The sequence below is a fragment of the Passer montanus genome, unplaced genomic scaffold (genome assembly GCF_014805655.1).
Source record: "Passer montanus isolate IOZ18808 unplaced genomic scaffold, ASM1480565v1 scaffold142, whole genome shotgun sequence".
NCBI lineage: Eukaryota > Metazoa > Chordata > Aves > Passeriformes > Passeridae > Passer > Passer montanus.
In genome coordinates this window covers 892,641-918,247 of record NW_024361164.1, presented here as the reverse complement: position 1 = coordinate 918,247, position 25,607 = coordinate 892,641, and the positions used below count along the sequence as shown (strand labels likewise).

The 25,607-nt window shown below is 62.3% G+C and overlaps 3 protein-coding genes and 1 non-coding gene across 8 annotated transcripts; 2 read left to right on the top strand and 2 right to left on the bottom strand.

Moving 5' to 3' along the window:
• The first annotated feature begins 203 nt into the window (after positions 1 to 203).
• TRNAQ-UUG lies at positions 204 to 275 on the top strand. The gene has a single exon. It is a non-coding gene; the product is annotated as a tRNA-Gln (tRNA).
• A 2,114-nt stretch (positions 276 to 2,389) lies between these two features.
• GNGT2 (G protein subunit gamma transducin 2) lies at positions 2,390 to 5,884 on the bottom strand. Of its 2 annotated transcripts, none has more exons than XM_039700604.1 (3): positions 5,828 to 5,884; positions 3,529 to 3,624; positions 2,390 to 2,624 (listed from the first exon to the last, which is right to left on the bottom strand). In XM_039700604.1, exons 2-3 carry the CDS (start codon positions 3,610 to 3,612, stop codon positions 2,499 to 2,501), a joined length of 210 nt encoding a protein of 69 aa, XP_039556538.1. In that variant the 5' UTR covers positions 3,613 to 3,624; positions 5,828 to 5,884; the 3' UTR covers positions 2,390 to 2,498. The 2 variants fall into 2 exon arrangements, with proteins under 2 accessions (XP_039556538.1, XP_039556537.1); XM_039700603.1 differs by lacking the exon at positions 5,828 to 5,884 and adding an exon at positions 4,002 to 4,121.
• Positions 5,848 to 11,197, top strand: ABI3 (ABI family member 3). 2 transcript variants are annotated; one of them, XM_039700601.1, is made up of 8 exons: positions 5,848 to 6,108; positions 7,336 to 7,503; positions 8,176 to 8,352; positions 9,261 to 9,346; positions 10,228 to 10,292; positions 10,353 to 10,571; positions 10,771 to 10,893; positions 11,181 to 11,197. In XM_039700601.1, exons 1-7 carry the CDS (start codon positions 5,992 to 5,994, stop codon positions 10,887 to 10,889), a joined length of 951 nt encoding a protein of 316 aa, XP_039556535.1. In that variant the 5' UTR covers positions 5,848 to 5,991; the 3' UTR covers positions 10,890 to 10,893; positions 11,181 to 11,197. The 2 variants fall into 2 exon arrangements, with proteins under 2 accessions (XP_039556535.1, XP_039556536.1); XM_039700602.1 differs by lacking the exons at positions 9,261 to 9,346; positions 10,228 to 10,292; positions 10,353 to 10,571; positions 10,771 to 10,893; positions 11,181 to 11,197 and having other exon boundaries at positions 8,176 to 9,163.
• Positions 11,198 to 12,537: 1,340 nt separating this feature from the next.
• PHOSPHO1 (phosphoethanolamine/phosphocholine phosphatase 1) lies at positions 12,538 to 20,752 on the bottom strand. 3 transcript variants are annotated; one of them, XM_039700598.1, is made up of 4 exons: positions 20,630 to 20,752; positions 20,093 to 20,202; positions 14,879 to 14,946; positions 12,538 to 13,727 (listed from the first exon to the last, which is right to left on the bottom strand). In XM_039700598.1, the coding sequence occupies exons 1-4, from the start codon at positions 20,735 to 20,737 to the stop codon at positions 12,550 to 12,552; spliced, it is 1,464 nt and encodes a 487-aa protein (XP_039556532.1). In that variant the 5' UTR covers positions 20,738 to 20,752; the 3' UTR covers positions 12,538 to 12,549. The 3 variants fall into 3 exon arrangements, with proteins under 3 accessions (XP_039556532.1, XP_039556533.1, XP_039556534.1); XM_039700599.1 differs by having other exon boundaries at positions 12,834 to 13,727; positions 20,093 to 20,205; positions 20,643 to 20,752; XM_039700600.1 differs by having other exon boundaries at positions 12,834 to 13,727; positions 20,093 to 20,205; positions 20,655 to 20,752.
• Positions 20,753 to 25,607: the final 4,855 nt, after the last annotated feature.

Here is a 25,607-nt window from a genome sequence, read left to right as displayed (position 1 = left end):
GCTGGCGGGGGAGCTGGGGGCTGCCGCAGCGGCTGGAGGGGCGCCGGTGGCGCGGTTTGAGGCGGTTTGAGGCGGTTTGAGGCGGAATTCCCGCAATTCCCGCAATTCTCGGAATTCCCGGAATTCCCGGGGTTCGTTCCCGGGACTATTTCCCGCGGGTGGAGGGATAGGGAGGGCGCGCGGCGCCTCCCGGTACACCCAGCGGTCCCATGGTGTAATGGTTAGCACTCTGGACTTTGAATCCAGCGATCCGAGTTCAAATCTCGGTGGGACCTCGTGTTTCTTTTTGCCGGCCGCCGCCGCCTCGGGGCCGAGGAGGGGAGCGGAAAGGACCGGAGGAGGGTGAGAGCCCACGGGGACTCCACCGGGAGAGCCGGGCCCGCACCGGCGCCCGCCGCGCTCCATTTTGTACGTGGGCGCCCGCGCTTCATGGCGCAGGCGCGGGCGAAAGGCGGCCGATGGAAGCCGGAGGGCACTCTCCGTGTTGCACCGCTGATTGGCTGAGCAGGTTGTCATTCTGGCAATCCCGTATTTCTATTGGCTAGCCTCGCGTTTCGCCCCGCCTTCCACCGGCAAGGCCCGGAGCCCTCCGGGGAGAATCGAAGTCTCCGTTTTCCATCGCTGATTGGCTGTTCAGTCTGTCACTCTCAAAAACTCTTATTTTTACTGGCTGAGAGCGCTCTTTGCACCGCCTCCTGCTTCCGCAATCCGTATTCCCCGGAGGGTTTTTCGCTCTCCATTCCCCATCGCTGATTGGCTACACCTTCTGTCACTCTGGCAATATCGCGTGTCTATTGGTTGTGACCTTCCTTTGCACCGCCTCCCACCTCCCCAATTCCCCGGGAGAGGCTTGGCGCCCTCCGTTCCCCACCGCTGATTGGCTGAGCGGATGTCACTCTGCGAATCCCGCGTTGCTATTGGCTGGGAGCGCAGTCTGGCCCGCCTCCCCCTCAGCAGCCCGCCCGGCGCCCTCATGGCGGGTTCGAGCCCTCACGACGCTGCCCTGCGGCGCTGTGGGGCCGGCATTGTCCCGAATCCCCTCCGAGGCGGCTTAGCCCGCTCTGACGCACGTTCCCAGCCGTTTAACGTCGATTAACGGGTCAATCCCCTCCGGCCGCGGCCCGGTTATCGCCCCGGATTAGGGGCAGCTCAGGCCCCGGAGGAGCCGATCGCCTCAAGGCCAAGAATACATTATTTTTAATTTTTTTTTAACCTAAATAGCCTGAAATTGTCTTGGAGCAGTGGCCAGGAGAAAAAGCAGCACCTTTAGGTGCGCCCCAAATTAATTATGGAGCATCTCACATCCAGTTTCATCACCCCCCACAAAAAAAACCCCACCAATTCCATCAAAAAAATGAGAATTTGCCAAAAAAATTCCCTAGCAGAACCATCAAAAACTCCACTGAAAAAACAAGATTCAGCGCACTGTGTACCCGTGTTTTAAAGGCAAAAAATAAAAAAGCATTGGAGCATTACAAGAATAATGTCAGTCAGCTCTCGGGACCGAGGTCTGCAGCTGTGGCAAATAAAATCCACTTTGGAGCGAAAATAAAGCCCACAAATTCTACATTTGGAGAGTATTTCCTGCAAGAACCAGAGGCCGTGGCGGTGCTGGCGGGTTTATTGAGCGTCGGCGAGAAAGAACAGAACCAGCCGGATTTTGGGGTGGTTTGGGGTGGTTTTGGGGCCAGGCAGCGCAGGGAGGGGGTGCTGGCTGCAGGGGGGCTCCCTGCTTGAGGAAAATCCGCTTTTTCTGTCTTCTCCTCCCGTTTTTTGGGTGTCAAGAGGGATTTCCTTGGGATTTAACCGGGCTGGGAGAACAGGAGGAGTGGGAGAGGGAGAGCACCCCGAGGGACTCCGAAATTCAAATTATTGCTCCTCTCGTTTGGGGCCGCTGGTCTTGGGGCAGTTTTGGGAGAGTTTTCCCCGAGATTAAATGGGAAATAATCCTGGGGACGGATTTTTAAAAAAGCAAAACGGCTCCAAAGAGCAAGCCCACCGCGCTGACTCCGGGAGCTCGGGGGTTTTCCTGTCAAGCAGGGGATCCCGTTTGTCCCAAAAAGCCGAAAGGGAGCAGCGGTCCCGCAGCTCGGGGTGGCTCCGGGGGACTCCACGCTGATTTTCCAGGGGTTTTCCTGAAGGAGAAGCCAGAGCTGGCGGAGCTCTGGTGGCATCCCCTCCGTGCCAGCTGGAATCCCCCGGGAAGCAGCGCTGGGGTCTTTGGGGTTAGGGGCAGAGCTGCGATCCCGGGAGCCGCAGCTCGCTGTCCCCCCACCCCCTGCAGCCCGGGCTGCTGAAAATGCAGAAGTTTTGCTTTTTTTTGCTCGTGGGAAACCAAAGCTCAGCTGCGGCGGGGGTGGGGCTTTGGGGTTGGTTGGGCTTTTTTTTGTTTTTTTTTTGGTTTTGCTGTGTTCGTGCTTTTTTCCGTTCTTCTTTCTCTGCTCCCGCTGGGTTGGGTCCCGGCTGGAGGGGCAGCGGGGCCTGCCCGCGGCCGGGGCTCAGCTGATGGTGCAGCCCCCCTTCTCCTTGAAGGGGTTCTTGTCCTCGGGCACGCCCTTGAGCAGCGGGTCCTCGCCCGCCATGGACTCGATGTACTCCTTGATCTCCTTGCCCGTCTTGGAGACCTGCCCGGGGCGAGACGGGACACTGGGGGGGGAGCTGCAGGGAGATCCAAAACGGGGATCCAGAATGGGGATCCAGAATGGGGATCTGCACCGGGGATCCAAAACGGGGATCCAAAACAGGGATCCAAAAGGGGGATCCAAAACAGGGGTCCAAAACGGGGATCCAAAACAGGGATCCAAAAGGGGGATCCAAAACGGGGATCCAAAACGGGGATCCAAAAGGGGGATCTGCACCGGGGATCCAAAACGGGGATCCAAAAGGGGGATCCAAAACGGGGATCCAAAAGGGGGATCCAAAACGGGGATCCAAAACGGGGATCCAAAAGGGGGATCCAAAAGGGGGATCCAAAACAGGATCTGCTCTGGGATCTGCACCAGGGATCTACAACGGGGATCTACAAGGGGGATCTGCACTGGGGGGATCTGCACCAGGGATCTGCCTGGGTGTCCCTGAACCACCCCTGGGGCATCCCAAATAATCCCTGGGGCATCCCAAAATCACCCCTAGGGTGTCTCAGAGCATCCCAGAGCTTTGGGGGCACTGTGGGTGCTCCTGCCTGGCTTTAGGGGCACTGTGGGTGCTCCTGCCTGGCTTTGGGGCACTGTGGGTGCTCCTGCCTGGCTTTGGGGCACTGTGGGTGCTTTAGGGGCAGCTGTGGGGCTCCTGCCTGGCTTTAGGGGCACTGTGGGTGCTCCTGCCTGGCATTGGGGCACTGTGGGTGCTCTAGGGGCACTGTGGGTGCTCCTGCCTGGCTTTAGGGGCAGTGTGGGTGCTCTAGGGGCACTGTGGGTGCTCCTGCCTGGCTTTGGGGGTGGATTTCGGGCCCGGGGGTTCTTTCCCCCCCCGAGGAAGGCCAGCCCCCCTCGGGTGGCAGTGCTGCCCTGGGTGCAGTGAGGAACTCACCATCTGCCTCTCGTTCTTCACCTCCTTCTTCAGCTGGTCCAGCTCCATCTTCAGCAGCTCCTTCTCGGTCATGTCCTGAGCCATGGTGCCCTGGAACTGAGGCACGGCTGCTTGGTGGCGTTTCTGCTGTGTGCCAGCAGGACCCTGACCCGCCGCTGTCCCTGCCCCTGCCGGGGAACACCCCCAGCTTTCCTAAGGAACTAAACCCATTCCAGCTTTCCTCTCCTCCAGCTTTCACAGCCCGGCTCCTCCATCGCCCTGAACTCCGTTGTTTGCACTCCCCCAAAGGTTTTGGGACCGTGGAGGTTGGGGAAACCCCACTCCTTTTCCCAAAAACCCCCATGGCACGTGTGCCCCGTGCCCCTCTCCGTGCCCACACCCCCCTGGGGACACCGCCAGCCCCGGGGGCTCCCAAAACCAGGGGGAAACAGCTCCAGGTGCCCAGACTGCCCCGGAGGAGCGGAGGCACTCACCTGGGGCCGGGGGCGGCCCTGGGTGCACCGGGGCGCTCAGAGCCCCATGGGGGGCAGAGCAGAGGAGCAGAGGAGCAGAGGCTGCTGCGGCCCCGGGCTCTGCCGCAGCAGATGTCCTCGCCCCTGAGCTGATAATGGACTCAGCACCTAAGCCGGTCAGGTGTTGGGAATTAGCCCCAAAGCCCGGCCTAATCCGGCCAGGCTGGGCGGGGCAGGGGGGGTGGGTGGGGTCCGGCCGGGGCACCCCCGGGGCACCCCCAGAGCCTGCCGGGCACCGGGCCCGGAGCGACCGATCCTGCCCGGAGCGGCAGGAGTGACCCGGAGTGACCTTGGGAGTGACCCGGGAGGGACCCCGGAGTGACCCGGGAGTGACCCGGAGTGACCTTGGGAGTGACCCGGGAGTGACCTTGGGAGTGACCCGGAGTGACCCCGGAGTGACCCGGGAGTGACCCGGGAGTGACCTTGGGAGTGACCCGGGAGTGACCCCGGAGTGACCCTGGAGTGACCCTGAGAGTGACCCCGGAGTGACCACTGAGAGTGACCCTGGGAGTGACCCCTGAGAGTGACCCCGGAGTGACCCGGGGAGTGACCCCAAGACTGACCCCAAGAGTGACCCTGGGAGTGATTGCTGGGAGTGACCACTGAGAATAATCCCAGGAGCGACCCCAGGATGACCCTGGAGTGACCTTGGGGGTGACCCCTGAGAGTGACTCCGGGAGTGACCCCAGGACTGGCCCCAAGACTGACCCTGGGAGTGACCACTGGGAGCAACCCCTAGGAATGACCCTTGGGAGTGACCTCTTTGAGTGACCCTGGGAGTGACCCCGGGGCTGACCCTGGGGGTCCCGGCAGCTCCCCCGGCCCGGGAGGGGAGCCGGGGCTGGCTCGGTGCCGGTGCCGGTGCCGGTGCCGGGCCGTGAGGAGCGGCACCGCAGGAAATCCATCATCGTTTCCATCATCGTTTCCATCATCGTTTCCCTGGGACGGGCTCAGGAAGGGCCGGGACAGAGCCCGGGAGGCGCGGGGAAGCGCCGGGAGGTGGAGCGGAGGCTGCGGGGCTTTCCGAGCCCGGGCAGCGGGAATTTCCTGCGGGGATGTGAACGGCCCTGGCCAAGGACGCGCTGTCCCCGCTGTCCCCGCTGTCCCCAGCCGGGCCCGGCACTCGGGGCTCGTCCCGCCGTGCCCTGCCAGCTCCGGGAGGGGCCCCGGCCCCGGGAGCATCCCGGCATCCCGGAGCGGGGCCGGGGGCAGCCAGGGGCGGCCGGAGCTCCCTGGGCTCCGGGCCGGGCCGGGCCTGGCTCGGGCCAGCCCGGGAGGGGGGGTGGGCACAGGGGCGGACATGGGGGTCGGCGGGGTGTTAGGGTCGGGATCCTTTTGGGGTCGGCATGATTTTAGGGTCGGGATCCTTCTGGCGTCTGGATCCTTTTGGGGTCAGGATGATTTTGGGGTCGGGATCCTTCTGGGGTTGAGATCCTTTTGGGGTCAGGATTCTTTTGGGGTCAGGATCCTTTTGGGGTTGGGATGATTTTAGGGTCAGGACCCTTCTGGGGTCGGGACCCTTCTGGGGTCAGGATGATTTTAGGGTCAGGACCTTTCTGGGGTCAGGACCCTTCTGGGGTCAGGACCCTTCTGGGGTCGGGATGATTTTAGGGTCAGGACGCTTCTGGCATCTGGATCCTTCTGGCATCTGGATCCTTTTGGGGTCAGGATGATTTTAGGGTCGAGATGATTTTAGGGTTGGGATGATTTTAGGGTCGGGACCCTTTTGGGGTCGGGACCCTTCTGGGGCGGCTGCCCGAGCGCAGCCCCGGTTCCCCGTGACTCACATCCTTCCCTCCCGGCGCGGGCTGTCCCGGCCGGGCCCGGTGCGTTCCTCCCCGTGTCGCTGGCGGGGCGGGGTGTCGCGGGGGGCCGGGGACACCGCGGCGCCCGCGGGCCCTGCGTCAGCGCCGGGGCGGCTTCGGGAGGAAGCGGAGCCGAGAGCGGGGCGATGTCGGAGCTGGAGCGGCTGCGGCGCAGCGACATCCCCGCGGGCCGGGAGCGGCTGCGGGAGCAGCACGGCAACCTGCTGCGGGTGGCCGACTACTGCCACAGCAACTACCTGCAGGTCAGCGCCGGGCCGGGCCGGGCCGGGCCGTGCCAGCCCCGCGGGGCGGCTGCTGCAGCGCTGCCCCGGCAGCCCGAGCATCCCCGCCGCGTTTTCCCCGTGCCTCGGCGGCTCCTGGGCTCCCCAGCGGCTCCGCGGGGCTTTGGGGTGCAGGGGGGGTCTGCAGGGGTTGGTGGCCCTGGGGCCGGGTGCGTGTCCCCTCCAGGGGCTGGGAGGTGGCAGCTGGCAGGGCCTGCACACGCAGGGTGAGCGTGAAGCTCTGCTGGCGCATCCCTCGTCCTCCTCCTCGTGCTCTTCCTCATCCTCATCCTGCTTCTGCTCGTCCTCCCCATCCTCCTCCTCCTCCTCCTCCTGCTGCTCCCTGCCTGGCTCTCTGAGGAGATGAAGGCAGAAGGAAATGCCCCTCTGGCCCTCCCTGCCGGGCAGGGGTCCCGTGTGCCCCCCGGGCCGGGGCCGCGACTCCGAGATGGCTCCGGGGGCCCCGAGCCAGCGGGGCAGAAGCGAAGGGAAATGAGCTGAGCTCTTCCGGGAGCTGAGAGCCCCAAAAGGGCTGAGAGCCCCAAAATGGCTGAGAGAACTGAGAACGCAACAGGGCTGAGAGCCCCAAAAGGGCTGAGAGCCCAGCAGGGCTGAGAGAACTGAGAACGCAGCAGGGCTGAGAGCCCCAAAAGGGCTGAGAGCCCCAAAAGGGCTGAGAGGGCTGAGAACCCCAAAATTGCTGAGAGCCCAGCAGGGCTTAGAGCCTGAAAAGGGCTGAGAGAGCTGAGAGCCCAGCAGGACTGACAGCCACTGTCCCACGCGTGGCTGCCCTGCCCTCTGGGACATCGTTCCCGGCAGGAATCCCGGGGAACCCCTGGATGGCCGCGGCCCCGGAGCCGGGGGAAGCGTGAGGCATTTGGAAAGCAGAAGGAAACAGCTCCGGCGGCGGGGAGGGCTCGTCCCTGTCCCTGTCCCTGTCCCTGTCCCACGGCCGCCTGTGTCCCCTGTCCCCTGCAGGGGAGGGCTCGTCCCCTGTCCCTGTCCCTGTCCCTGTCCCTGTCCCTGTCCCCGTCCCACAGCCGGCTGTGTCCCCTGCAGGGGAGGGCTCGTCCCTGTCCCTGTCCCTGTCCCTGTCCCACGGCCGGCTGTGTCCCCTGTCCCCTGCAGGGGAGGGCTCGTCCCCTGTCCCTGTCCCTGTCCCTGTCCCTGCCCCTGTCCCCGTCCCACGGCCGGCTGTGTCCCCTGCAGGCCGGCGACAAGAGGAAGGCGCTGCAGGAGACGATGGCTCTGAGCACGCAGTCCCTGGCCAGCGTCACCTACCAGGTGAGCAGCCTGGCCAGCGCCTTCCTGCGCCTGCTGGAGCTGCAGGCGGCCCAGCTGCGCCGCGTGGAGGCCGACATCGCCTGCGTGGCACAGGTGGGACAGCGGGGGACACGGGGGGACGCTTGGACAGGGGCTCTGGGCGGCTCCGAGGGGCTGCAGACCCCCCCCGGGGGGCAGGAATTGGTCTGGGGGTGTTTTCCTGTCACACCTGCCAATCCCAAACTGCCCCCAAATCTCCGAGTGGAGCTCAGAGCGTCGGCCTGGCTGCCACACTGTCCCTGTGCCCCTTGTCCTCCTGGGGCTTGGGGACACGGCTGCAGGGTCCCAGTGCCACCCAGAGCTTGGGGACACTGCTCCAGGGTCCTGTGGCCACCCAGAGCTTGGGGACATTGCTGCAGGGTCCCACTGTCACCCAGAGCTTGGGGACACTGCTCCAGGGTCCCATGGCCACCTGGCCTCTTCCTGGCACCCGGGAGCCACCTGGAGCCTGCGCAGCCCCGGGAGGGGACAGGGCCCTGTGGCCTCTGGAAGCAGCAGGGTGGGGGGCTTGGGGGGTGGCTGAGCCCCTCCTGTCCCTGTCCCTGTCCCCATCCCTGTCCCTGTCCCTGTCCCCGCTGTGGGGTCGGTGACCCCGGGGCTGTGTGGGGCACAGCAGGAGCTGCCCCGTGGCCATGCTGGTCCCCGAGGGCAGGGACACGGGGCTGGCAGGGACGGTGGCACCTGGGGCAGGGGGGCGAGCCCTTGGGGACCGTGTCACCTCGGCAGAGCGTGGACATCCACAAGGAGAAGGTGGCACGGCGCGAGATCGGCGCCCTGACCGTCACCAAGAGGCTGCTGAGCCACCAGAAGGTGGTGGCCCCCCCGGAGCCCCCCGTGCTGGAGCCCTACTACAGGAAACCCCTCAGCTTCAGCGTGCTGGACCACATCGGCCACGGGGTCAAGGTCAGCGCCGGGGGCTGGGCTGGCATTTCTCTGTCCCCGTGTCCCCTGAGGGGTGCGTGGGTGGCTGAGACCCCTCCTCTGTGGAGAAGGGGGTCTGTCCGTGCCCACTCAGCTTTGGGGGCCTGGCACCCACAGAGCCTTTCCCAGCTGTGGAAAACCCCACAGGAGGGGTTTGGGGTCCTCAGAGCCCCAAAGATCCTTCCCTACCTCAGAAAACCCCACAGGAGGGGTTTGGGGTCCTCAGAGCCCCAAAGATCCTTCCCTACCTCAGAAAACCCCACAGGAGGGGTTTGGGGTCCTCAGAGCCCCACGAGCCTTTCCCAGCTTTGGAAACCCCACAGGAGGGGTTTGGGGTCCTCAGAGCCCCAGAGATCCTTCCCTACCTCAGAAAACCCCACAGGAGGGGTTTGGGATGCTCAGAGCCCCACGAGCCTTTCCCAGCTCTGGAAAACCCCACAGGAGGGGTTTGGGGTCCTCAGAGCCCCCTGAGCCTTTCCTGGCTCTGAAAGGTGCCCACAAAAGGGTTCGGAGCCTCCCGGCCCCACAGATCCTCCCCCAGTGCAGAAATCCCCCGCGGGAGGGTTCGGAGCCTCCCGGCCCCACAGATCCTCCCCCGCTCCGGAAATCCCCGCGGTTCCCCCGGAGCCGCTGCCTCGGGGCCGCCCCCGCAGCCCCGGCGCCTTCCGCTGCTCCCCGAGCCCGGGGGGTCACGGGCAGGGGTGTCACCCACGTGTGTCCGTGTGTCCCCGTGTCCGTGTGTCTGTGTGTCCCCGTGTCCTGTGTCCCCGTGTCCTGTGTCCCCGTGTCCCCATGTCCCCATGTCCCCATGTCCCGTGCCCCCTGTCCCGTGTCCCCCTGTCCCGTGTCCCCCTGTCCGTGTGTCCCGTGTCCGTGTCCCCGTGCCGCAGGACACCAGCACGCAGCTGTCCCGCACGGGCACCCTGGCTCGGAAAGGCACCAAGTCCTGCTCAGCACCGGCTGCGGGAACGCTGGGGTGAGAGCGGCCCGGCCGTGTCACCAGGGCTGGTGGCACGGGGCGTGGCCCCTGTGGGGGTCCCGTCCCATCCCACTGATCCCATCCCACTGATCCCACTGATCCCATCCCATCCCACTGATCCCATCCCACTGATCCCATCCCATCCCATCCCATCCCATCCCATCCCATCCCATCCCATCCCATCCATCCCACTGATCCCATGGATCCTATCCCATTGATCCCATCCCATCACATCGACCCAAACCAATCAATCCCGTCTTGTTCCATCCCGTCCCATCCCACTGATCCCACTGATCCCATCCCATGGATACCATGGATCCCATCCCATTGATCCCATGGATCCCAATTCATCCCATTGATCCCATCCCATCCCGTTGATCCCAACAGCTCCTGCAGCTCCTCCCCGCTGCCCCCCAGGTACGGGGCAAATCGAGGGGTTTGGGGGAAATAAAGGGGTTTGGGGGAAATGAAGGGGTTTGGGGGAAATAAAGGGGTTTGGGGGAAATAAAGAGGTTTGGGGGAAATAAAGGTATTTGGGGGAAATGAAGGGGTTTGTGCCCTGGCAGGGCTCGTGTGCAGAACAAGGATGTCCTTTAGGGAGAGGGGGAACACGGGAAATGTTGGAAATGTTGGGAAATAATGATGGGAAATAATGATGGGAAATAATGATGGGAAATAATGATGGGAAATAATGATGGGAAATAATGATAGGAACGATGGGAAATGGGGCACGGGGATAACGGGGCACGGGGCGGGGGAGGGTTTGCACGCTGCAGTCTCGTGCCACGCGGTGCCACCTGGTCCTGGCACGGGCCAGTGTCTGTGCTCGGGGTGGGGACACAGGGACCCCCGCCCTGACGCTGCTGCTCCTCCCCCAGCTCCAGCGGGGCCCCGGCAGCCCCAGGGGACGGAATTCCTGCCCCGCCACCGCTGCCAGGGCCACCCGTGATGGCACCGAGCCCTCCGGGGCCACCTCTGATGGCACCGAGCCCTCCGGGGCCACCCCTGCTGGCACCGAGCCCTCCGGGGCCACCTCTGATGGCACCGAGCCCTCCGGGGCCACCCGTGATGGCACCGAGCCCTCCGGGGCCACCCCCGCCTGCCGCTGCCATCCCACCGCCACCACCCCTGCCTGGGGACCTCCTGCCACCCCTCCCTGGGGACCTCCTGCCACCCCTGCCCGGGGACCTGGCCGTGCCCCCACCGGAGTTCCCCCCCCCAGGTGAGTGCCCGGTGCTCTGGGGGGTGACAGGGACACGGGGGCAGCGTGTGACCCGTCCCTGTCCCTTCTGGGGGTGGCAGGGACACGTGTGACCCGTCCCTGTCCCTTCTGGGGGTGGCAGGGACACGTGTGACCCGTCCCTGTCCCTTCTGGGGGTGCTGAGCCCCTTCCCCCCTGACCCCCTCTGGGGCTTTCGCAGCCCCCGGTGACCTCGAGCTGCTGCCACCACCCCCAGCCGAGCCTGACTTTGGGGACCTGGCCCTGCCACCGCCGCCGGCCGCAGAGGAGCCCCCGTGGAGCCAGGGGAGCCACCTGTAGGGAGGTACAGAGGGTTCCAAACCCCCTCACAGAGGGTCCCAAACCCCTGTAGGGAGGTACAGAGGGTCCCAAACCCCTGTAGGGAGGTACAGAGGGTCCCAAACCCCTGTAGGGAGGTACAGAGGGTCCCAAACCCCTGTAGGGAGGTACAGAGGGTCCCAAACCCCCTTACAGAGGGTCCTAAACCCCCTGGGGAGGGGCACAGAGGGTCCCAAACCCCCTTACAGAGGGTCCTGAACCCCCTGGAGAGGGGCACAGAGGGTCCCAAACCCCCTGGATCCCCTGGCCCAGCCCCTGCCCAGCCACCCCTGAGGAGCCAGAGCCACCTCGAGGAACAGGAGCCACCCTGGAGGAGCCAAAGCCACCCCAAGGAGCCAGAGCCACCCTGGAGGAGCCAAAGCCACCCCTGAGGAGTCAAAGCCACCCCGAGGAGCCAGAGCCACCCTGGAGGAGCAGGAGCCACCCAAAGGAGCCAAAGCCACCCCTGAGGAGCCAGAGCCGCCCCGGAGGAGCCGGAGCCGCCCCGGGCTGCAGCTCGGAGCCCCTCCCCGCCAGGCCCGTGCCCCACCCGTGTTTTTGGCCATACACAGCCCTGCCTTTGTCACGCGGATTTGCAGCTTTAATTCCATGGCTTTGAGTTCCCCGCAGTCCAAGAGGAGGAGGAGGGACGGGGGACGGGGGAGGAAGAACTCGGGGCTGCTTTGGTTCTGTCCTGCGGGGTGGGGGGGCCAGCGCCGCCCCCGGGGCCGGGAAGGCTGTGGATAAACCGGGACAAACCCGGGATAAATCCGGGAGGAGCCAGCCCCGGCGAGCAGGGCGCTGGAGGTGCCCCTGCAGAGTGCAATTAGAAGGGGTGATTCATTAATTAATGCTGCGGAGGGGGACACGGTGGGGGGGTCTGGCCTCTGGTGCCAGCAGTGCCCCGGGGGGGTTGTGGCACCTCGCAGGTGCCCAGGCCAGGGGGAATTGACCCTCCCGGGGCGGGAGGGACCCTGCACGATCCGGGAAGGGCTCGGGGCAGGGAGGGGACAGCCGGGGACAGCCCGGGACAGGCCGGGACAGCCCGGGACAGGAGCAGGGCCGGGCCCGGCTCCCGCGGGAGCTGCGGCTCCTGCGCCGGGCTGGGGAGGCTCTGCCCCTCCCCGAGGCTCTCCCGCTGCTCCCGGCACGGATTTTGTCCCGAGAATGAATCCCCAGGGAGAGAGAGCCCCAGAGCAAGGCGTGGGGTGGGTGTGGGGGGCCGGGGAGCAGGGATGTCCCAGCCGGAATTCCCAGTGGGATCAGGAGCCCGGGGAGCAGGGATTTCCCAGGTGGAATTCCCAGTGGGATCAGGAGCTGAGGGAGCAGGGATTTCCCAGCCGGAATTCCCAGCGGGATCAGGAGCCCAGGGAGCACGGGGAGCAGGGATGTCCCAGGTGGAATTCCCAGCGGGATCAGGAGCCCGGGGAGCAGGGATTTCCCAGTGGGATCAGGAGCTGAGGGAGCAGGGATTTCCCAGCCGGAATTCCCAGCGGGATCAGGAGCCCAGGGAGCAGGGATGTCCCAGACGGAATTCCCAGCGGGATCAGGAGCTGAGGGAGCAGGGATGTCCCAGACGGAATTCCCAGCGGGATCAGGAGCTGAGGGAGCAGGGATTTCCCAGGTGGAATTCCCAGCGGGCTCAGGAGCCCAGGGAGCAGGGATGTCCCAGCCGGAATTCCCATGGGATCAGGAGCTGAGGGAGCAGGGATGTCCCAGCCGGAATTCCCAGCGGGATCAGGAGCCCGGGGAGCAGGGATGTCCCAGCCGGAATTCCCAGCGGGATCAGGAGCCCGGGGCCAGGCAGCCCAGGGGGAGGATGGCAGGAGCGAGGACGTGCCCAGCCCGCCGGGAGCCGGCTGCTGGATTTTCGGGAATTCTCTTTCGAGGCCAAAAGGGAGAGGAAGCGACAGCTCCACCAGAAATCCCGGTCAGGTCCCAAAGGGCGCAGGGCCGGCCGTGGCTCCGTGGCCAGGCAGGGCCGGGGCCTGCAGAAAGTGCTTCCCTGGCCAGGGAACGGCAGGAGAAGGTCCCGGCAGCGCGGCCGAGCCCGGAGCCGCCGCGGCCTCAGCATTTCCTGCGGAGCAGCTCCTGCAGGTACCGCGCCACCTCCGCCGCCGACTCCCAGGGCACCACGGCGGCCGGGAAGGCCCCGGGCTGCTTCTCCTGGCTCTCCTGGATCAGCCTGTGCATGGGGTAGCCCTTCCTGGGGAACGCCACGTCCGCCGCCGTCAGGGTCCCGGCGGGGCAGAAGTCGTTGGCGCCGTCGCCCACGTAGAAGACGCGCTGGAACTCCACGTCGTCGCGCGCCCGCTCCGCCAGGTACTCGGCCAGGATCTTCCTCTTGCACATGTTGGGCGGGCAGCGCGGGCACTTGTGGCTGTGGTAGGGCCCCAGCGTGAGCACGCCGCGCCGGTCGAAGCCGGCCGGGTTGCTGAAGACCTTGCGGAAGAGCGCGCGCACGCCGGCCGCGCGCAGCTTGGCCTCGACGCCGAAGGTGTTGGCGTCGGAGATGAGCACCAGCTCGAAGAGCTCCTGGTGCCGGGAGAGCAGCTGGAAGAGCTCGGCCATGCCGGGGGACAGCGGGATGTTCTCGTAGGCGGCGCGGAGCTCGGCGGGGCGCACGCCCTGCTCGCCCAGGAAGGCCAGCACGCGCCGCATGTGCTCGTTGTAGGAGCCGCCGCGCGGGCTCTGCCGCAGCGGCTCCGGCAGCGCGCGGCCCCGCGCCACCGAGTCGTCGCTGTTCTCGTCCACGATGGTCTCGTCGAAGTCGAACACCAGCAGGAAGCGCGGCGGCCGCGCGCCCGCCATGCCCGCGCCCTGCGGGACGGACAGACAGAGGCGGTGTCACTGGGGTGGGGGACGGACAGACCCCAGTGTCATTGGGGTGTGGGACAGACAGACCTGGGTGTCATTGGAGTGTGGGATAGACAGACCCAGAGTTATTGGGACAGACCCCGGCATTATTGGGGTGTGGGACAGACAGACCCGGTGTCATCAGGATGTGGGACAGACAGACCCCGGCATTATTGCGGTGTGGGACAGACAGACCCCACTGTTATTGAGATGTAGGACAGACAGACCTGCTCTTATTGGGGTATGGGACAGACAGACCCCGCTGTCACTGGGGTGTGGGACAGACAGACCCCGCTGTCACTGGGGTGTGGGACAGACAGACCCGGTGTTATTGGGGTGTGGGACAGACAGACCCCGCTGTCACTGGGGTGTGGTGGCACCGGCCGTGCCCCGTCCCTTCCAGGGGCACAAGCCCCTCTGGTACCTCGTGGCCACCACGAGGCCACCGGGCCGGGCAGGGAGGGGTTAATGCCCTGCCCCCAAAGCCTCCTCCTGCCCTGCCCGGCTAATCCGGGCCAGGTCACGGTGCCCAGAGGGGACAGCGCCCCGGATCGGGGAATTTCCGGCCTTGGGAAAGCTCCGGGATCAGCCAGGCGCCCTTTGACCCGGGACAGCGGGGCTGGGACAGGGGGACAGCAGGGACAGGGGGACAGCAGGGACAGGGGGACAGCTGGGACAGGGGGACAGCTGGGACAGGGGGACAGCCCAGCCTGGGGGGACAGGGGGACAGCCCATCCCGCTCCTCCTGTGCCCCCTCGGGGACAGAGGGGGACAGCCGAGACAGGGGGTCAGCCTGGGGGGGACAGCCCAGCCTGGGGGGGACAGCAGGGACGGGGGGACAGCAGGGACGGGGAGACAGCAGGGACGGGGGGGGACAGCCCATCCTGCTCCTCCTGTGCCCCCTCGGGGCCAGGGGCACAGCCCAGGGGGTCAGGTGGGGTTTTAGGGACGAGTTCCTCGCCCAGAGGGTGGAACAAGCCCTGGCACAGCTCCCCAGGGGTGCCCAGCTGCGGTTTTGGGGTGTCCTGCAGGGCCGGGAGCTGGGCTGGACGGTCCTGGGGGGAATTCTGCACTTTGGGGACCCGACCCCCCTGGGGAGGGGCCGTGGCACTGACCTTGAACAGGCAGGGCAGCCCCACGGCCTGGCAGCACCTCCTCATGCTGGCACCATCCCGGGCACGGGCTGCGGGCACAGAAAACAGGGAGTGAGGCACGGAAAACAGGGAATGAGGCACAGAAAACAGGGAATGAGGCACGGAAAACAGGGAATGAGGCAGAGAAAACAGGGAATGAGGCACGGAAAAGAGGGAATGAGGCACGGAAAAGAGGGAATTCCGTGAATCCCGGGCTATTCCCGAGGCTGGGAACTTCTGGGGGAACTGCAGGAGAGCAGAGCCCGTGTAAAGGCGCTGATCCCTCCTGATTCACCGGGAGGGCAGCGAGGGAAGGAGAAAAAAATTTAAAAAAAACCAACCAAACAAACAAAAGAAAACAAAAAAAAACAACCAACCAAACAAACAAAAAAAAAAAAAAACCCAAACCAAAAATAAAAACAAAAAACCCCAAAAAATCCCCCCCCCAAAAAAAAACAAAAAAAGAAAAACAAACAAACAAAAAAAAAAAACCCACCTACGTGATCTGCCAGCTCCAAACTGCCCTCGCAAGGAACAAAAAATCTGAAATATACTGAGGACTGGATATTTAAGCAACTGAAACTCGCCCCAGGTGTTTAGAGTGCACATTTTATCCAGGAGCCAGCTGCAGGCAGTCAGGAGAATGAGGTGTCTTCAGCAGGTGATGCATGTAACTCATCAACTCTCTAAAATCCAGCCTGTAATGGGTGGGTTTTAATTTAGGAGCTGAGTCTCAGACAGCTGAAACAAATCATATTATAAAAGAGATGTGCCAGTATCTTCTACAGCTGCAAAGATCAGGAAATTTCATATTTTTCTGCCTTAAAGAAAATAGCAAGAAAAAAAAAAAACCCACAACCTAGTAATAATAAAAAAGCAGAATTTAAAAAAAGCCCAAATAAAAATAATCCCAGACCTTGAAAAATCAGATCATAGTTCCTGTTCAGTTGGGGTTTTTTAAATAGGCACTATTATTCTCTTTCTAACAAAGTATTTAAATCAGAGAACACCAACAGCATAGGCAACATGACTTACTTAGCTTTAATTTGTTTTCTTCTTTGCTTTCATTGCAGCAGGATGAGTTGCCCCTTGCATGTGGTCATAAAAAAAAAAACAAAACCAAAAATAAAAACAAAAAAAAACCCCCAAAAAAATCCCCCCCCAAAAAAAACAAAAAAGAAAAACAAACAAAAAAACACCAAACAAACAAAAAAAAACAAAAAAAACCCAAACAACAAAAAAAAAAAAAAACAAAACCAAAAATAAAAACAAAAAAAAACCCCCAAAAAAATCCCCCCCCAAAAAAAACAAAAAAGAAAAACAAACAAAAAAACACCAAACAAACAAAAAAAAACAAAAAAAACCCAAACAACAAAAAAAAAAAAAAACAAAACCAAAAATAAAAACAAAAAAAAACCCCCAAAAAAATCCCCCCCCAAAAAAAACAAAAAAGAAAAACAAACAAAAAAACACCAAACAAACAAAAAAAAACAAAAAAAACCCAAACAACAAAAAAAAAAAAAAACAAAACCAAAAATAAAAACAAAAAAAAACCCCCAAAAAAATCCCCCCCCAAAAAAAACAAAAAAGAAAAACAAACAAAAAAACCCCAAACAAACAAAAAAAACACCCAAAAATTAAAAAAAAAACCCCAAACAAAAACAAAAACAAAACAAAAAAACCCCAAAAAACAAACAAACAAACAAAAAGCCAAAAAACCCCAAAAAACAACAACAACAGCAACAAAACAACCACAGAAAAAAAACCCGGGAAGAACAAAACAACAACAACAACAACAAAAAAGGAACAGCAAAAACCGGGGAATGGCAAAAAAAACCCCAAAAACCAAACCGGGAGCAGCGGCCCCGCTCCAACCCCCCCAGCCCGATTCCTTGGGGTGCTCCCCTGGATGGAGAAGCTCTCGGGAATTCCCAGGCGGAATTCTGCCGACCCCTGGTGGTCCGCGGCGGGGGAACCCTCGCAGAAATCCCTGAGATCGGGGAATTCCCGCTGGGAATGGCAGCGGGAGGATCCCGGGGGTGTCACCGGGGGTGATTTGTGGGGGTCGGGCTGGATCGAGCCCAAACGCGATCCGTGACTCGGCTGGAATAAAAACGGAGCCGGGCTGGAACCTGGGCTGGAAATTTGGGGAAAAAATCCCTTTTTTGTGAGGCCTGGAACCACGCGCTGGGTGTTTCTTTGCTAAAAAAAGACACCCACCAGACTCGAGGGTTTATTTACAGACCGAATCCGGAGCCAAACAACGCCACAGCCAGGCTGGGAGCGGCTTCCAAAGCGGGAGAGACGGAAAAAAAAAGGGATTAAACAGGAAAAAGAGGAACTGGGATTTTGGTCACTGCTTGGTCACTGCCAGCAGCGAGGAAATAATTTGGGATGAAGCCTCAGGGAGAGTCTGTGGGGCTGGGAGGAGCCCTGGGGGGGTCGGGGGACATTGGGGACATTGTGGACACCGCGGTGGGGGCAGCGTGGGCACGGGCAGTGGGACTGCCCCAAAAACTCCTCTGGGCCCGAGGTTTGTGGGGTGGGAAGAGTTCCAGGGGCAGGGTTTGGGGTTTTGGGGCGGGCGAGGCCAGGCAGAGCCCCTGGGGCTCCCCGGACCCTCCCGGAGATTCGTCCTGGACAGCAAAACCCGGCCCGGGCTGGGCCAGAGCCCCCCGGGCCCCTTGGGGCTCATCCCGGGGAGCACCGGCCCCGGTTTCAGCCCCGTCCCGCAGCAATTCCCCCCTCCCGGCTCTCCCCGCGGCTCCAAATCCCGGGAAAAGGCAACGCGAGCCCCCCTGTCCCGGTGTGCCCCTCCCGGGGCAGGGCAGAGCCCCCGGCACCGGATTTCGGGGGATTTCGGGGGATTTCGGGGGACGAGGCTGAGCCGGGCACCAGCGGGGCCGTCCCGGCCCCATCTCCCGGCGGGAGCTCGGAGCATCCCGAGGTGCGGCTGCAGGAGCTGCTCCCCCAAAAACGGCCCCAAACCTGTCCCAAAACCGGCCCCAAACCCGCCCAAAAACGGCCCCAAAGCCGCCCCAAAAACGGCCCCAAAGCCGCCCCAAAAACGGCCCCAAAGGCACCCCAAAAACGGCCCCAAAGGCACCCCAAAAACGGCCCCAAAGCAGCCCCAAATCCGCCCCAAAAACGGCCTCAAAACCCCAAAACAGCCCCCAAAACCGCCCCAAACCCGAATGGGACCAGAGCAGGCCCCAGCAGCGGAGGCAGCGTTTTTGGGGATCGAGTCCGGGCCGTTATTTCGGGACTGGAATCCTCTGAGGGCTGGGGGGGCTCCCGGCACCCCCAAACCCCAAATCCTCGGGACACGGGAAGGGAAATCCCACCCCGAGAGCCGCGCTCCGCCAGCGCGGGGCTGCAATTCCCAGCTCCGCCCGATCCCGAGGCACGGGGGGAAAAATCATTTCGGGAATCTGCGGGAGCTGAATTAACGCACGGCCACAGCCCCCGGGGGCAGCGGGAAGGGAAATCCCGGCCGGAGAAATCCCGAATTTTGTACGGGATAGGGAAGAGCGAAGGGAAATCCCGGCAGGAGAAATCCCGAATTTTGGTGCAGGATAGGGAAGAGGGAAGGGAAATCCCGGCTGGAAAAAATCCCGAATTTTGGTGCAGGATAGGGAAGAGGGAAGGGAAATCCCGGCTGGAAAAAATCCCGAATTTTGGTGCGGGATAGGGAAGAGAGAAGGGAAATCCCGGCCGGAGAAATCCCGAATTTTGGTACGGAATAGGAAAGAAGGAAGGGAAATCCCGGCTGGAAAAAATCCCGAATTTTGTACGGGATAGGGAAGAGGGAAGGGAAATCCCGGCCGGAGAAATCCCGAATTTTGGTGCGGCCGAGAGCGCCTTCCCTCAAATAAAAGGGGCTCCCTTGGGAAGCGAAGTAGCCGCGTTTCCCCCCCGCAAAAAAAAAACCCAAAAAAACAAACAAACAAAAAAAAACCGCAGCCGGGGGGGACGGGAAATAAACGGGAAAATCGCTCGGGAATAAAAGTTTCAACTCCCCGAGTTTGGGCTGAGGGTGGGAAAACGCCCGGGAAATGCCGGGAGTGGCTCCCCGGCGCCGTTTGTGCCCCGGCGTCCGGGGGTTCGGGGATCTCTGGCCCCAGAGCCGAGGGAGGAGCGGCCGGAGCCGCCCGCGGGGTCCCCGAAATCGGCCCCGCCGCGCTCGGTGCCGCCCCGGCACCGGGAGGAGCGCGGGGAGCCGGGACCGGCACCGGGAGGAGCGCGGGGAGCCGGCACCGGGACCGGCACCGGCACCGGCACCGGGAGCGCTCCGGGACAGCGGCGCTCTCTGACCGTGCCCGGCCTGGAGGTTTTTAACCCCAAAGCTGATTTTGGTGCCTGGAACATTCGGGTTTTTAACGAACTCGAACGCAGCTTCTGCCCCCGAGCGAATTCCCGGGAAACCGAGCGGGGGGAGCCCCGCTGCCGCAAAATCCGCCAGGGGAGAGCCGGGACGCGATCCCGCCGCCGCTGGAGTTGAACCGACCCGCTGCGAGCTCCCGAAAGAGGAGAAAATTTGGGAATTCACGGGAACGGCCGGGAAGGAGCGCCCGGAGCGGGTCCCGGAGCCCCGGCTCGCCCCGTCCCCTCCCGGGCACGGCACGGGCAGAGCGCCCCGGTCACCGCGGGTCACGGCGCTGCCCCGGCTTTTCCCGGTGGTTGTTTTTCCTGCCGGGAATCCGCGGAGTCACCGCAGCCCCGGGACGCGGCGGTTTCGGGGGATCCAGCCCCGGATCCCGCATCCCGCCGTGGCCGTGGCCTCTCGCCCGGTGCCACCGGGCCGGCAGCGGCTCCGGTACCGGCGCAGCCCTCCCCGAGCTCCGCGGTTCCTCCCGGTACCGGCGCGGCCGCTCCGTGCCCGGGTGGCACCTCCCGGTACCGGCAGGGTCCAGCCGGGTGGGGACCGCCCCGGTACCGGCAGGGTCCAACCGAATCAGGACCCCCCTGCACCGGCAGGAGCCGCCCCGGTACCGGCAGGGTCCGGCAGTATCGGTACCCCGGTACCGGCACCACCCGCTCGGCTCCCGGCAGGACCCCGCCGGGTGCAGACCCCCGGTACCGGCGCCATCCGATCCCGGCAGGGTCCAGCCGGGGGGAAACCCGCCGGCACCGGCAGCAGCCGTTGCGGATCCGGCATCTCCCGGTACCGCCGCGGTGCCGCTCTCGCCTCCTTACCGGGTCGGAACCTGCCGGGAGCGCCCGGTCCGCCCCGGTGCCGGAGCGCGCGGGGGCAGCCGGGGCTCGGGGCCGCTCCGGGGCCGCTCCGGGGCCGCTCCGGGGCCGGTGCCCCGCGCTAATTCTGGCAGCGGGAGCGGCGATTGCAGGGTGGCCGTGCCAGGGCCGTGCCAGGGCCGTGCCAGGGCCGTGCCAGGGCCGCGCCCCGCCCGCGCCCCGCCCGCGCCCCGCCGCTATCGCTGTCCGCAGCCGCGACACAAACAGCGGCAGCGCCCGGGGCCACCGGGGCCGCGGCGGGACAGCCAAACCCGCGGCGCGCTCTGGCTTCTAATTAAATTGTAATTAAAAGCGAGCAGGAATGGGGAGGCGCGGCCGGGATTCCGCAGGTCGGGAGGAGCCGCCGGTGCCACGCTGGCCCGGGCGCCGGGGTTCTGCTCGTTCGGGGAAAATTCCGTCCTGAGAGGAGCTCGGGGCGCTCCGGGGAGCGACGGGCAATCCTGCAGGGAATTCTGCTGGGAATCCTGCTGGGAATTCTGTCCGGGGCCGCTCCGGGGCCGGTGCCGCCGCCGGCGCTGCCGCGAGCGCGGCCCCTTTAAAGCGACGCCACCGGGGCCGCGCGGAGCCGCCGCAGTGCGCCGACGTCATCGCCCGCACAGCCAATGGCGGCGCAGCTTCCCCGCCGCGGAGGGGCGGGGGCAGAGCAGACCACGCCCCTTTTCCGAGGGGCGGGGGGAGCGCCGCGCGGGTCGCGCCGCCCCCGCCCCGCTGCCCAAAGTTCCCAAATCGCGAGAAACCGACCCAAAGCCGGGCGCCCCCCCCGCGCCGCCCCGGGCTTGTGTAACCCAAACCGCCTGGGGGGGGCTGTGCCCGCGGAGCCGGGCGAGAAAAACGCCCCAATTGTCCCCAAAATACCCGCGGGGCGGGCGCGGTCCCCGCGCTAATTCTGGCAGCGGGAGCGGCGATTGCAGGGTGATCCTGCTGGGAATTCTGTCAGGGAATCGTGTGAGGGAATCCTGCTGGGAATTCTGTCAGGGAATCGTGTGAGGGAATCCTGCTGGGAATTCTGTCCGGGAATCGTGTCAGGGAATCCTGCAGGGAATCCTGCTGGGAATTCTGTCAGGGAATCGTGTGAGGGAATCCTGCTGGGAATTCTGTCCGGGAATCCTGCAGGGAATTCTGTCCGGGAATCGTGTGAGGGAATCCTGCTGGGAATCCTGTCCGGGAATCCTGCAGGGAATCATGTGAGGAAATCCTGTCAGGAATTCTTTTATCCCCTCCTCAGCCTGGCACTCTCCGCCTCTCCCGGGACATTTCCCCGCCCTGGAGCCGCTCCGAGCGGGAGAATCCAAAGGGGGAATTCCCCAGGGGCTCCTGCCCCTTCCCACCGGGAGCCAGCGGGGCAAAGACCATCCCGGGACCATCCCGGACCACCCCGGACCATCCCGGGTTCATCCCGGACCATCCCGGGTTCATCCCGGACCGTCGCAGCCCCGGGTTTGGCACGGACGCTCCCGGTGATTTTCCACTGCGGAGCCCCGGGAGCAGCCGGGGACAGAGCCCGGGGGGGCCCGGGAGCCTTTCCCAGCCCCCGGGATCCCGCAGGAGCCGGGCCAGCCCCGGGCCGGCCCCGGAGCCTTTCCCAGCCCCCGGGATCCCGCAGGAGCCGGGCCAGCCCCGCTGGCTCCCGGTTTGTCCCGCATTTTGGGATCGCGGCAGCTCCGCCGCCCCCTCCCGGCTCCGCCTCCCCAAAATGCGGCTCGGGGTAAATCCCAAACCCTCGGATCCTGCTGGGAATTCTGTCCGGGAATCGTGTCAGGGAATCCTGCAGGGAATCCTGCTGGGAATTCTGTCAGGGAATCGTGTGAGGGAATCCTGCTGGGAATTCTGTCCGGGAATCCTGCAGGGAATTCTGTCCGGGAATCGTGTGAGGGAATCCTGCTGGGAATCCTGTCCGGGAATCCTGCAGGGAATCATGTGAGGAAATCCTGTCAGGAATTCTTTTATCCCCTCCTCAGCCTGGCACTCTCCGCCTCTCCCGGGACATTTCCCCGCCCTGGAGCCGCTCCGAGCGGGAGAATCCAAAGGGGGAATTCCCCAGGGGCTCCTGCCCCTTCCCACCGGGAGCCAGCGGGGCAAAGACCATCCCGGGACCATCCCGGGACCATCCCGGACCACCCCGGACCATCCCGGGTTCATCCCGGACCATCCCGGGTTCATCCCGGACCATCCCGGGTTCATCCCGGACCATCCCGGGTTCATCCCGGACCATCCCGGGTTCATCCCGGACCATCCCGGGTTCATCCCGGACCATCCCGGGTTCATCCCGGACCATCCCGGGTTCATCCCGGACCATCCCGGGTTCATCCCGGACCATCCCGGGTTCATCCCGGACCATCCCGGGTTCATCCCGGACCGTCGCAGCCCCGGGTTTGGCACGGACGCTCCCGGTGATTTTCCACTGCGGAGCCCCGGGAGCAGCCGGGGACAGAGCCCGGGGGGGCCCGGGCGGGCCGGGAGCCTTTCCCAGCCCCCGGGATCCCGCAGGAGCCGGGCCAGCCCCGGGCCGGCCCCGGAGCCTTTCCCAGCCCCCGGGATCCCGCAGGAGCCGGGCCAGCCCCGCTGGCTCCCGGTTTGTCCCGCATTTTGGGATCGCGGCAGCTCCGCCGCCCCCTCCCGGCTCCGCCTCCCCAAAATGCGGCTCGGGGTAAATCCCAAACCCTCGGGGTAAATCCCAAACTCGGGGTAAATCCCAAATTCGGGGTAAATCCCAAACCCTCGGGGTAAATCCCAAACTCGGGGTAAATCCCAAACCCTCGGGGTAAATCCCAAACTCGGGGTAAATCCCAAACCCTCGGGGTAAATCCAAACTCTCAGGGTAAATCCCAAACCCTCGGGGTAAATCCCAAACCCTCGGGGTAAATCCCAAACTCGGGGTAAATCCCAAACCCTCGGGGTAAATCCCAAACTCTCAGGGTAAATCCAAACTCTCAGGGTAAATCCCAAAGCCTCGGGAAGGAATTCCCAAGAAAAGCGTGCAGCTCTGGGGGTGCCGAGCCCGGGTCCCACCCAGGAATAAAATGGGAAAAAGCAGCGAAGTAAAATGGGAAAAAAGGCAAAATAAATGGGGGGAAAAAAGCAAAATACATGGGGACAAATAAGGGGAAGTAAAGTGGGAAAATGAAGCAAAAGAAAAGAGGGAAAAGGCAAAATAAAGGGGGGAAAGCAGCAAAATAAAATAGGAAAAGAAAGCAAAATGAAATGGGGAAATAAAGCAGAAGTGGGAGGTGCAGAAAGGAGGGAACACCCGGACAAACCCCTTGGACTTTCCCATCCCTGTGGAATTCTGTGGCTGCAGCAAAAATGGAAATCCAAGGTTTAAGAAACCACAACAAATCCCAGCCTTGAATTTCCTGCTTTTAAACCAAATTTCCCCATTTTCCTGGGGGTTTTTTTTGTTGTTTTTTTTTTTTTCTTTGGAAAATCATGGCCAGACCGGGAAGAGGGGTTGGAATTTTTAATCTTCTTCCACAGAAAGGAAGTTCATAAATTCTCAGAATGATCCGATACAGAGCGGAGCTGAAGAGCAGGAAAAAAAAAACCATCCCAGATTCTGGAATTCTTGGAAGAGCAGCCTGGAATGCTGGAGAGTTTATTGAGGAGGAAAAACGGCTTTGGAAAACCTGGAACACAAATTATTGATGGCTCACTCTGGGGTTTTTCAGCATTTAAAAATCGGATTATCCCGGATTATCCTGAGCAGGAAATTGTGGCACCACTGGAGGCTGCAGGGGGAATGCAGAGAATTCCAGGGAATTGCAACAGCTGGGAATTCAGGATTGGAATTTTTTCCTGCCAGAGGGGAAGAGAGGGATCTAAACATTCTGGAGGAAAGGGTTAAAAATGCCATTTTTCATCAGGAGGGGCTTTCAGCTCAGCCAAAAATGAGAGGTTTGGGCCCAAAACAACCCGGAAATTTCCAATGTTATGGAAAACCCAACTCTGGGATTAGGAAAAGGCTGGGAAAACATCCAGGGAGGAGCAAATTCCAGAGGTTTTCCCAACCCAGCTCTGTCCTGGGGGAGAATTCTGCCTTTTCTGGCCGAAAATGAATCCCAAAAACCTCGAGCAGGGCAGAGCCCCCCGTGGGGACCCCCAGGAGCGGAGTGTGGTGGGATTGGGGTGGGAAAAGCAGCACAGAGAGGAGGAATTCCCAGGAATTCCCAGGAATTCCCAGGAATTCGGGATTTTCTGGGCGCTGCTCTGGCAGGGGGAGCGAATTCCGGGATCCAGGGGGAGAAAATCCAACCTGAGGGGTCCCAAGGGATCCCAGCCCTGGAATGGGGCAATTCCCAGGGGAAGGACTCCCGCTCCCCATCCTGGAGCTGGACCTGCCCAAAATCCCCAACTCTGGCCCTAAAAACCATCCTGGATTCCTGGGACGGAGCTGCCCGGGAACTCCAGGGCTGTGGGACAGCTGCATCCCAAAATCTCCCAAAAAACAGGCAGCAGCTCCTGGGAATTCCGGGAATTCCCAGTCCCTGATCCCACTGCACTCCCCTCCCTGGAATTCCCTGATCCCACTGCATTCCCTGCTCCCAGGAATTCCTGAATTCCCTGATCCCACTGCACTCCCCTCTCAGGAATTCCTGAATTCCCTGATCCCACTGCACTCCCCCCCAGGAATTCCCTGATCCCACTGCATTCCCCTCTCAGGAATTCCTGAATTCCCTGATCCCACTGCACTCCCCTCCCAGGAATTCCCTGATCCCACTGCACTCCCCTCCCAGGAATTCCTGAATTCCCTGATCCCCCTGCACCCCCCCCCCAAGAAATCCTGAACACCCTGATCCCACTGCACTCCCCTCTCAGGAATTCCTGAATTCCCTGATCCCACTGCACTCCCCCCCAGGAATTTCCCTGATCCCACTGCACTCCCCTCCCAGGAATTCCTGAATTCCCTGATCCCACTGCACTCCCCTCCCAGGAATTCCCTGATCCCACTGCACTCCCCCCCCAGGAATTCCAGGAATTCCAAGCAGCCCTGGATCCATCCCCAAATTCACCAATCCCACGGAAATCCCGCCTGCCTCGGGAGCCTCCCCCTGCTGGCAGATCCCGCTTTTTCCCGGACTTCCCATCCCAAATTCCCGAATTTGCAGGGCAGAATCTCCCTCCCAATAAAATTCCATTCCTTCCTGGATCCACATCCAGCAGGAATATCTGACCCCGACAGCTGAAGAGAAACCGGGAAAAGGGAAATAAAATTTAAAAAAAAGAACAAAAACAACCCAAAAAAGCCCTAAAAAATAAATTAAATCCAGAAATCGCCACGGTTTGGGTGACTTCTCCAGAGACCTCTCTGGGGTTTTTTTTTTTCCTCTCTTCTCTGAAGCACCTTGGAGTTGTGGGGTTGGGGAATTTGGGAAAAGCATCCTTGAGGAATCACATTGGGGCTGATTATAAAAATTTCTCTATTGTACAACAGAGGTGCAGCTACACTGAAAAAATTACACCG

Bases quoted from the DNA above. Each gene is read 5' to 3' on its own strand.
- GNGT2 (XM_039700604.1), bottom strand. From the start codon at position 3,612: ATGGCTCAGGACATGACCGAGAAGGAGCTGCTGAAGATGGAGCTGGAC. The intron at 2,625-3,528 runs GTGAGTTCCTCA...CGCCCCGGGCAG, and splicing joins TGAAGAACGAGAGGCAGATG to GTCTCCAAGACGGGCAAGGA.
- ABI3 (XM_039700601.1), top strand. From the start codon at position 5,992: ATGTCGGAGCTGGAGCGGCTGCGGCGCAGCGACATCCCCGCGGGCCGG. The intron at 6,109-7,335 runs GTCAGCGCCGGG...TGTCCCCTGCAG, and splicing joins GCCACAGCAACTACCTGCAG to GCCGGCGACAAGAGGAAGGC. The intron at 9,347-10,227 runs GTGAGAGCGGCC...CTCCTCCCCCAG, and splicing joins CCGGCTGCGGGAACGCTGGG to CTCCAGCGGGGCCCCGGCAG.
- PHOSPHO1 (XM_039700598.1), bottom strand. From the start codon at position 20,737: ATGACGTCGGCGCACTGCGGCGGCTCCGCGCGGCCCCGGTGGCGTCGC. The intron at 20,203-20,629 runs ACAGAATTCCCA...TTAGCGCGGGGC, and splicing joins CGGCCCCGGAGCGGCCCCGG to ACCGGCCCCGGAGCGGCCCC. The intron at 14,947-20,092 runs GTAAGGAGGCGA...CTGTGCCCGCAG, and splicing joins TCCCGGCAGGTTCCGACCCG to CCCGTGCCCGGGATGGTGCC.